Source organism: Telmatherina bonti, assembly GCF_933228915.1.
Source record: "Telmatherina bonti genome assembly, chromosome: 6".
NCBI classification, from domain to species: domain Eukaryota; kingdom Metazoa; phylum Chordata; class Actinopteri; order Atheriniformes; family Telmatherinidae; genus Telmatherina; species Telmatherina bonti.
Window position 1 is genome coordinate 25817764 of NC_136624.1, and position 11508 is coordinate 25829271.

The 11508-nt window shown below is 37.9% G+C and overlaps 1 protein-coding gene across 1 annotated transcript; it reads left to right on the forward strand.

Annotated features, from left to right (window-relative positions):
- Positions 1 to 5333: 5333 nt before the first annotated feature.
- tarbp2 (TAR (HIV) RNA binding protein 2) lies at positions 5334 to 10615 on the forward strand (the record flags this gene model as incomplete). The annotated part of the gene is made up of 7 exons (XM_079242709.1): positions 5334 to 5463; positions 6228 to 6542; positions 6777 to 6846; positions 6984 to 7101; positions 7482 to 7609; positions 7854 to 8049; positions 10458 to 10615. The coding sequence occupies exons 1-7, from the start codon at positions 5411 to 5413 to the stop codon at positions 10613 to 10615; spliced, it is 1038 nt and encodes a 345-aa protein (XP_079098835.1). The 5' UTR covers positions 5334 to 5410.
- Positions 10616 to 11508: the final 893 nt, after the last annotated feature.

The window sequence follows — 11508 nt, forward strand, 5'->3', positions numbered from 1 at the left end:
AAAGAAAAAACAAAGCAGAGCAGAAAAAGCTATAAGATTTGCTCATCAATAGAAATAAAGAAGGCCACACTGTAACCTCTCTTGCCCTACTTTCTGTTACTGCTTTTATCACCACCACCACTGAAGACCCAAAATGTTGGCATAACAGGTAACGATGCAAACAGGTCATCCATCGTGGGTTTAAACCTCCTCTGTAACTCTTTCCAGACCCTTAGAAACACCTGCTTATTTTGAGGGGCATGGAAGTAAATGGTACGGAACTAAATGATGAATGGTTACCCTAAACTCCATTCACAATGTCACAATGTGAATGTCCTGCTGCATAACTTCCTATCTAGTTTCACGGTCTAAATCATTAAGGAACGAGTTTCTGCTACCATATCTTTAAAAAACAAAGCTGCATCCCCTCCTTATGTTGCATCATCAACACTGGAGTGCTTTCACACTTTCCATCTCTCATCATAAGCTATTACAACATTTTCTAACTTGAAATTTTACTTTAAAGAGTAGAAGGAATCATCCCTTGATGCTCAATGTACCAAATGCACCACTAAATGAGACCGTTTTGTTTATAGGAACTGTGGGAGGGTTGTGGGTGACTCTGTGCCCCTTTAAAAAGATAATATGCTTCCCATTTAATGGCCTCCGGATGACAAATTGCTTCCAGGGGAAAATTAAGTTAAGAAAAATGCATGTGTGACACGTAAAGACATATCTTCTCCCTTTGGGATGTTTGACATCCATAATTCAATTATACACAGCAGTCGGTCCAGTTGAGATTCTTTGTAAAAACCGCATTTGCTCAGGATGCCTGGGCAAAAGTAAACACTTTGGCTGTTTACTTTCTTTTGATTTGTTATCATTTCATAATTTGTTATTGATCAATGATTTCGTAACCATGTTGCATTTGGATGGTTTTTTTACATGCAGATTTCAAGTAATATAATGTATACAGTAAAAGTATCTTTAATGCAGCTGGCATGGTATACTCTATTTTCACCACAATGGAAAGTTTTTGTCTTTCACAAGACCAACAGTCTGATATTTTTTCGAGATGGAGTTGGAAAAGAACTCAGAAAATTGATAGCCCATAACAGCTTAATTACTTTACATATATCTAAAGCACAGTTCAACTGTTCTTTCCGTTTTCAATGCCTGCCATCTTGATGGTTTCTGACTAACACACATCCTGTCAAAACCGTTTTGTTTTCTGTTTTACATTTATTCCATTTCAAGCCACAGATGATTTCCTTTGGAACACTTTAAGTGATAACATTTAAGTGAAATGATAGAGTGTTAAAGGTGCAATAAACACAAAAAATGATCAGGATAAAAAAAAAAAAAAAAAAGGTGGAGAAAACACAGTCAGTGAGTCCTGCCACTAACAGCTCAGTGGTAAGAGAGAAGAGCGCAGCCAAACAGCAAATGAATCTGGATCCGGATCAATGGAATGAGGAAACCGAGGAAGGAAAAGACAGTGAGGGAGGAAGACGGGAGCAAAGAGAGAGAGACAACATGCAGAAAAAGAAGCGAGCGATTTGCGTTGGAAGCGGGAGCAGGGAGAAGGGTTGGCAGGGTTTCGGTGGAGGAGTGTGGTGGTTCAGAAGTCCTCCAGCGCGAGGCGCCAGTGTGTCCGGCGGGGGCCCTGACCATGAGTTGCCTCACCCCCCCAGAGCCATGGCCACAAACCCCCTCTCCCTCTTTACCACCAGCACCGCCACCCATCCAACCCAAAACCCACTGGCAGGCAGTGCTTCACTAAAGCTGCTGCATGTTTATTTAATATTCTGAAGAAATTGAAATATCTTTGTGGGTTCACACACATACATTCACAATTACATATCACTCACACACCTACATACATACATACTCGCATACATTCATACACACACAATCACCACAATATATAAATAAATAAAGCGGCGTAATAATGTTCTCTTGATCTGTAGCCAAGAAAAGAGTTAGAGAAAATCTTTTTCAAATGGTCTTTTCAGAAATGTAGAGGGAGGAGCGTGAGTTTCTGACACTGCATGTTGCCTATGTCTCAGTCTGACTCCAATAGAGGAGAGCAAGAATTAACAAAGTGGTTGACAAACAAGAAATAGTTTCCATGTGACAAGATCGGAAAAAAATTAACTATATTTAAACGCCAGTTAGGGATGTAGTTTTTTTTTAAGTAAGAATTTCACGTCTTAAGCAGTTTAGCTATTTCTGTGTGGTCTAAGAACAAGAACTCATATGAGGTGTTTGTGAAGTATTTGAGGAAGTAATGTGCATGCCAGCTCTTTTCTCTGTGTGTGTTAGAATGCATGATGGCACACACACACACACACACACACACACATATATATATATATCCACAATGAGTTTCTGATCATTGCAAAGCAATTCCTTCAGACAGAAATCCTTTAAACAGTCTTGGTTTTGGTCTTCATGCCCCCCCCTCTCCCCCCTCTCTCTTTTCTGTCTCTCTCCTCAACAGCCACCAACCACTGCTTCTGCCAAAAATAACACAGGAGCGCCACTCGAACCCGCGCCTCACCACAGCACAGCTTGGCCGCAGGAGAAGGATCAAAACACACACAAAAAAAGGAAACACATCATATTGTGGAAGGAGGGGAGAAGAGCATTTATTCAGCGCTGCAAGATATCTACTGATGATGTTGGCAACCAAACAACCACATGAGCTAATGCACCAGGCCAAGACAGGGGAAACGAAAGTGTGTTGGTAGATGTGTCCTTCTGTGCAATGGCTGCTGCTAAGACGGCCTTCATGGCTGATCTCATCCAGTCAATGATTTAACCACCGGCTCAATAAAAAACACTTACATTATCACGTTATAGGCCAATAAATTAGGGCCTTTAGACGACAAATGAATTCAAATCAGTGCTGGGACTATGAGTAATGAGTAGGAGGGGTACTTTCTGGTCACAGATTAATCATGCTGGTCCGATTCTAGGTTTGCAAGTTCAAATGGGAGACGACTTTACTCACTGTCGGGGCCAGTTCACTCAGTGTTGCATTTGGCAGGAACACTTCTCCCACACTGACACGCTGGTGCCAGCAGATGAAGCCATCAAAATCCCAGCTCTATTTCAATGGTGGCCAGCGGGGATTTACAAGCAAAGCATCGTGGGATTAATTGTCAAGCCACAGAAATAAAAGAAAATCACGGAAAGGTGGAAAAAGTCCTGAAACATTTTATGGAAGTGCTGCTGCATTCATTGGAAAGGCTGTGGATCCAAAAGATTTAGTGGGTCTGTGTGGTTCGTTTCAGAGACAAACAGATCCAACATAAACAGAGAAACTGGACCTAAATGAACAGAGCTGTCTGACTCCAATATTATCAAATGATAAATAGAATATAAACTCCTTTCTCCGTAATCAAATTTTGCTGGCTGTAATGATAATGAGTTGGCATCTTCACATTCAGACCCCAGAATGGACGAACCTAATTTAAATGTTTAGTCTGGACCTCAAGGACGATAGTCTTTTAAGAAACATTATTCAGTGAGATTTTTTTTCTTTTGTTCTTTTGTTATGCACTGTTCTGGTCTATTTTGACTTGTTAAGATATAATGTTTGTCTTTTATTTATTGCCACTGCTTTCCTGTTTGTATGAACTTTAATAATGAAACAGATCCCATAAAGAAGACCTTGGAACTTAGTACTAAGATAATTGCTTATGAATAAAAATGCATTTCTATCAGCATTATAAACAGATAACTGTAACTGCTAACTTTCTAAATCTAATGATTTTTCTATTACTAAAACATTTATTTTTAACTTTGAGATTGTCTGTCCACTTAGCCACGGATCTTTTCCTGTTTCCACACTTGTCTTCAGTGGAAAAGGCAGGTGTCCTACAGCTAAAAGACCTCTACATTCACACAGCATCAACCGAGGACAGCGACTGAAGATCAGTCACTGGATGTCGCCCTCTTCTGGTTAAGTATAGGCATGTCAGGTTTTGTATAGCGCCAGAATGGAGTAAAGGTTGTCAAGGAAAACTGGGAAGAGCAAACGAAACGTTTGTAGCTGAACAAGAACACTCCTAACCTTATACATAAATCAATAAATAAATAATACAATGCGAGAATAAAATACTGAAAGCTCAAAAGCTAAATGAAGCTGTAAAAGGATAAGTTTTGAGAAGTGATTTAAAATTAGCTATGAGTGTCAGCTGACCTGCAGTTCTGTGGGAACCTATTCCAAATTGAAGGTGCATAAAAACTAAAAGCAGCTTCTCCATGTGTAGTCCTAATGCTAGGAATAGAAAGCAAGACTGCACATCATGATCTAAGCTGCTTGGAAGACTCATCGTGTACCAGAAAGTCTGAAATGTCCCTAAACCGTTTAAAGCTTTATAAACCAGCAGCAGAATTTTAAAATCAGCTTTTTGTTGTGCATGGAGCCAATATAAAGATCTCAAAACAGAAGTGATTTGATCCACATTTCTGAATTTGGTAAGAACTTGGGCAGCAAAGTTCTTGATCAACTCCAACTGTCTGATTAACTTTGTGGTAAATCTGGGAATAGTACAGTTGTCCAGTCTGCTAAAAAATAAATGCACGAACAATTTTTATTTTTTTGTTTGTTGTGGTTTTTATTTATTTATTTATGTTTTTACTTTTGTCTGTCTGACACATCAGTTCTTTTATACTGGAAATATTCTACATGGATAAAAGACCGTTTTTATTTTGTTTGTGTGTGTGTGTGTGTGTGTGTGGTGTGTGTGTGTGTGTGTGTGTGTGTGTGTGTTGTGTGTGTTGTGTGTGTGTGTGAGAGAGAGAGAGAGAGAGAGAGAGAGTGAGTGAGTGAGTGATGTAATGAGACTTAAAATTTAGGTCATAAAGCAGAAATTTTATGAGACTATTTTATGTAACTATTCGTATTTATTTTGCAGCAGCACTTGTTACTAAAACTGCATATAAATACTTGACTGTTAACATGTATGTAATAAAGAAAAGTGTTTTATTAGTGCATGAAATGTAAAAATAGTGTTAGGATACATAAATATAAAAATAAAAAAAAAATTAAAAAAAAGTACATTTGCTTAATATAAATGGTACAACTTTTTTGTATTTGATCACCAGTAAGTTGCTACTGGATAAAGATGCTTGAGGGGTTGAGTATGTCTTTTAATTTACATTTATTGTGATCACTCTGTTTGCGTTTTGTTTTGGACGCCTGCGGGCCAATCGGAAAAACGGATTTCGTCTACGTCATATCTGTGCGCCAAGTCTGTCGTAGGGGAGGGGATTTATTTTCTTCATCTGCCTTACAAATGCTGCAGTCTAATCATCTGTTTGGGACAATAATAAATATCATCTAATGAAAGCAAGTATTTATTTTGGTGGGGGGATTTACCATCCGAATCCGACCGGCTCTGTCTGTGTGAAATAGGGTATGAACGACGAGACAGCATCGGACAGCTGGAAGAGAAACTCCGGGTGCTCCAGGTAGCTAAGCCAGTTTTACATTGTGCCTATAAACTCACAGGAATTACATTTCATATAATATGAAGATCCATGACATGTTTCTGATTTTAATTGTGGGTAGCATATAAGCAAATTGTAATCTACATAACTATGTCCTATCACCCTGTTGTCTATATCCTTCATCCTAACAGTATAAGTGTAGGACTCCTTTTGAATGACAGTTTTCACGTTTTACTGTAAATCTGATGAACCTTAACTTTTTTTTTTTTTTTTCCAAATTACAATCTGTTTTGCTACGATAGACTGGCGACCTGTCCAGGGTTGCTGCTGGGATAAGTTCCAGCTCCCCCCGACCCTTACTTGGATTAAGCGGGTTCAGAAAATGAATGAATCTGTTTTGCAATGAGTGTTTGTGATGTAGAGAGTTTAAGGTAATCAAACCAGAACACCAAAGATACATTTAACTGATGTAAGGTCCTTTCCGTATCAGTTTTTCATATTGATTTATGAAGCACAACTTTTAGTTGATTGCTCCCATCACACCTTCTCTGCTCACTGTACAAATTTACTTACATGTACATTTGCAAGCAAAAAGTTGCATAACGAGGCGTCTTTCAGGCTGGCAATTTTAGATCTGTGCACTTTTTCTTTAAAATAAATAACTTTTTTATAGCCTCATTTTAACTGGAAACGTTTGAAGCAGCAGCTGAAAAAAATAACAAAATAAGCAACAGCTTTTATGCTCCATCAAATGAAGGTTTCTCTCATTTTTGTTTGTCATATAGTATTGAGCAAATGCTGGCTGTGAATCCCGGAAAGACGCCCATAAGTCTGCTGCAGGAGTATGGAACGCGGATAGGCAAAACCCCAGTTTATGACCTGCTGAAGGCCGAGGGACAGGCCCACCAGCCCAACTTCACATTCCGCGTCTCCGTTGGAGAGATCAGCTGCACCGGCCAAGGGCCAAGCAAGAAAGCAGCCAAACACAAAGCAGCTGAGGCTGCTCTGAAAATGCTCAAAGGAGGCCTTGGAGGTCCAGTTGGAGTTACTGTTGGAGTGGACGGGTTTATCGGCGTTGATGTGTCCGCAGATGGAGACAGGTCCGTCTTCATTTTCTTGGAAAATGATGTTTTTTCTTGAAGTAGTTTCCTGTACTCTATACTATAAATGACTTTTATGCAAGATAGATAGACCTGATTTATTTGAAGAATGTTTTAAGCATTTTTCAATGCTTCTTCAATGTCTCAGGCATCTGTCCAAATACAGATGCTTGAGTGCAGTTTGTGTGGTTTCGGTACTTTGCCCTAACTTTATGTATTTTAACCTCTTTGTAGCCCCCAGTCTGAGATGAAGACCTCAAGCAGTTCTCAGCAGTCCGAATGCAACCCTGTGGGGGCTCTGCAGGTAAATCAAGAGAACCGCTCAGTTTAAAATTTGATTTTTGTGTTTGATCATTAACTAATGTCATTGTTGTTGCTTGTGTTATTACAACTTTTTTATGTTCTAAAGTTTGCTTTTTTGTTTCTGGTTGATTTCTCTAGGAATTGGTGGTGCAGAAAGGATGGCGTTTGCCAGAGTACACAGTCACCCAGGAATCTGGTCCAGCACACCGCAAAGAGTTTACGATGACTTGTAGAGTAGAGAGATTTGTAGAAATTGGTATATTACATCATTTGCAAATCCGACTGTGTGTGTTGTGACTGTAGGTAAAGCCATACACAGTCACAGAAAAAAAAAAGTAAGATCCTTTGTTTACCAAATGTTCACATTCATTTTTAGTGCCTGGTACAACTAAAGGTACATTTGTTTGGAAAACAAGGGCAGTTAAATCATTTTTTCTGTGACTGTATGTTATTTGCAGACACCATTAGCAATTTGATGAGAAGCGGCTTGTTAAAACTGAAGAAAATAATATGTATTGCCTTTTACAGGGTAATAAGTGAATTATTGCTCATAGTAACCCAAACTGTTTGTCATGCTTTTTTGTATTACTGAATGGCAATCGCTAAATTCATCAGTAATCTCCCATTGCTCTTCAGGAAGCGGTACGTCTAAGAAACTTGCCAAGAGAAATGCTGCAGCTAAGATGCTATCGCGTATACATGACGTGCCAGTAGACTTGAGAAGCAGCAATGACGCTGATGCAGAAGATGATACATTCAATATGGTGAGAGTCAAATGCAAAGCTAATGAGGATCCTTAAAAATCATACAGTGTCACCACAGCAAAGAATGTGCAACTAGTATTAAATGACAGGTTGAAGCAACATTTTCATACATTATAAATTTGTTTTATGAAGTTGCTTGTCTTGGTCAACACACAAACTGGCTATACACATGGCACTGAGTTCACCTTGTGTTTGCTGTGCATGAATGACGTTTAACTGCAGTAAAATATAACACCTTTTACAGCCCACAGGGAGCAGGGCGGAGTCGGGCAAAAGTAAAGGCTTCAGCTGCACATGGGACTCCCTGCGAAACTCTGCCGGAGAAAAGATCCTCCAGCTCCGTAGCCATCCTCTGGGTATTCCCTTTGACTCCAACTTCTGCTCTTTGCTGAGCGACCTTTCTGTCGAGCAGCGCTTTGATGTCAGCTACCTGGACCTAGGTGAGCTCACATGCTATGGCACTAACATTTGATTATGCAGAGCATCACATTCTGACCCTACTGAGGATTTAAGAAAGTTTCATATTGACAGAAACTGGAGAAATGATGAGTCATAGACATCTGCTTGCAAGACCTGCTGAATTTCAGTTATTTGGCATGTACATTTTAATCCATTGAGCTTGTGATAAGTCATTAGGGGCACGGAAGTTTTGTGCTGCCCTCGCATCTGGTTTACCCAAAAGGTCGACAGACTAGTTACTTTGGATAATAAATCAGTTGTCGTTGAAGACCTGATGGCTACATGGCCTCTACTGCCTCCGCAGCTAACAGACACACGTACAAAGCCATACTATATGACTGTAAAACCTATCACAGCTAATTTTACATTTTTTATATGACATCTTTTGTGAAATTCTACTTAATTTCTATTAATTCTGTAGTGTATAGTATCCTTTGGTGACCTTTTAATTTCTAGTTACATAACCTAAAATGCTTGTGCTTTTTTTTTTTTGTTGTTGTTTTTTTTGCATGGTTTTATGATAATTTTCCTTATCGTGGTTTTACTTCTCATTTACTTTATCTGTATTTACTTCTTTGCAGAATGCACTCTTCTTTTGCGTCTTTACTTACAAAAATGATTTTCCAGTGGTTAACAGAGATAAGGTCTTATCTGACACGTAGATAACATCAAATTTTCATCTGATTTTTTTTTTTCAAAGGCAACCTTAGTTGTCAGATTACATGTGATGACACGAGATTATTTGTCCATGAAGTTCTACTGAAATACATTGTACTCCTCTTCCTATCATATCTTGAGGCAGAAAAACATTTGTCAGTTAAAAAAGTTTTTTAAAAGTTGTAATTAAAAACAGTACAGGTTTTTTTTTAAGGAAAAAGTGTCGTAGTTGTAACAGTAGTAACAGTAGAAGGATGATGCCGCCATGAAATGCTCAAGAAAGAAAGAAATGCAGAAAAAATAAACTGCTCAGTTTTATTTTATGTTTTTTTTTGCATTAACGTAAAGTACATTTCAAAGTTTTTTAAATCATGTTGATTAATATTTGAATTAAAAAATTATCTAATGAAAGCTCTACTAATGACGCACCTACTAACATTTGGCTCTTGCATACAATGAGAATGTGCTTCTTGGTTTTCAATCCTGTATCACATGATTCTACATGCACTCTCAAATTTGAGAGTGAATGAGAACCCAACACCTTCAGTAAGTTCACTTTTTATGTACAATCAGTAACAGCTTGTAGATGAAAGGAGACTATATGGAATAATTTGACCTGTTAGCATGACCGCTGGTAGATTGCTATTTCTACATCTGTGTGCAGCTCAGTTAAAAAGAACAACCTATCATCTCAGAAAGTTCTCTATACTGAAGCTATGGTCAAGGTCAGTTTATTGGTTTAACTTGTAGTCCTCGGATCACCAATAAATACAGTTTTAACCAGCAACAGAGGGGATGTAATCAACAAGTTTCTTGGCTTGACAAAAAAAAAAGTTCGAATATATTAGTTTTTTGATAGTACTTAGTAATGGTTTTTACATTTTTTTCATGTATTTCATTTATCTTCCCATTAACATTTTACAAATTATAAGATGATGACATGCTTTTATATCTCTTGTACATCCTTGCAATGTTTCTAACCCTTTTCATTCAAGACGTAACATTACTCTAGTTTCCCCTCCTATGAGAAGTGCATCTTCTTAAACCAACCTGGTTTTACACTGACAGGAAATCCACACAGCAAGAACAGGAGCCTTTCTGTGTGGTGTTTGCATGTTTTCCCCATGTATGCGTTCATTGCCCGAAGACATGCATGTTAAGTTAATTGGTCACTCTAAATTCCTTAGTAGTGAATGTGAGTGGTGGTTTGTCTCTGTGTCGGCCCTGCGATGGACTGGCTACCTGCCCAAGGTGAACCATACTTATTGCCTGCTAATTGCAGGGCAGTGCAAGGCTCAAAACCCTAAATAAGAATAAGCATAATAAAAATTGGACTGGAATGGAGATTTTTAATGTCCAAGCTTTGGCAACTTTCATGTGTTGCAAAATGCTGCAAAACATAAATGTCTATATTGTGTGACCAAGAATAGTTCACTTCATGATGCTTGATTCAGTTACATACTTCACTCTGTGAATATAACCATGCTAAGGTTAAGCCAGCATTAAAAAGCTGTTTACAAGACAATGTCATATCCTGAGTAAGGGCTTGTCAGTATCACAATACTGTGAATTTAAACATATATTCCTAAAATATAAGTCATTACTTATATTTTAAGCAATATAAAAAGCAGTATCGTATTTTATAGCTAACGATCTGACTCGACTGCTGAAAAAAAATTAAAAGTGGTCTGCTTATGTTTTTTTCTAATGTTTTTGTTTTGTCTTCTTTCAGAGGAGCGCAGTCTCAGTGGCCTGTGTCAGTGTCTGGTAGAGCTGTCCACGCAACCAATCACAGTGTGTCACGGCTTTGCTCCGAATGTAGACGCTGCTCGAGCCAACGCAGCTCACAATGCACTGCAATACCTCAAAATCATGGCAGGAGGGAAATAATGAGCTGGTATTTTCCTATTCACACACCTAAATTTAATAACTACATCGTGCCATCGTACATGATAAAAAAAAAAATTACATCAGTTTTTAGAAAATGACTCTGTATGCTCCAAAATTAATAGCTGGAGTTCCTTTTGTTTCTTTTTTTTTCTTTTGCTGTTGCATTGACGTCTGAAAGGTGCCAGTGAAGATTTAATGAAGATTTAATTGCCTAAAACCTCATGAATTTGTCGCAAATTGTTTTAAAATGTGTTTTCATAATTTTACGTCTGCTGTCACTATTTCTTTGTGTATTTAAAACCACATAAATGGGTGTAGAGAAAATGTTTATACATGTTATCTTTTAGATTATCAAGTCAAATTAGGTGTAATTATTTTTTATTTGGAAACTGAATTGTCCAGGTCAGGTTTCCCAGTTATCACAGTCCCCCAGTCATCTTTATTACGTTAAGCTACACTGCAGGTTTGTAAATCTATTTCTGTTTGAATCAAGATACTGTTATGACTGAAGCAGGAAAAAGTACATTTATTAAATATACTTTATTTTAAGCTTTCATATCACAGACCAAACAAATGAACCCACTACATGTTCTAATGTGGAGTTTAAACATTAATACCTCAGTAATATTTTATGTGTGCAATGCTCACATACAACTGTGCTTTCCAGATTATTCTTTCTACCTTTCGGAGTTTGAATTTAAATAAGGGCATCGAAAGGTGACTTTTTTTTTCTTTTTTTTTTAACATTGTCTGCCTATTTTATGTAATAATGTAAGACCTCACTGCAACATACCTGTATTTACCTGCATGTTGGTTTATTATAAAAGTTTTCACTCAAATGAATTAAGAATTGAGGATAACAGAGTTTGGGATCCTTAATGTTTAGAGAATAT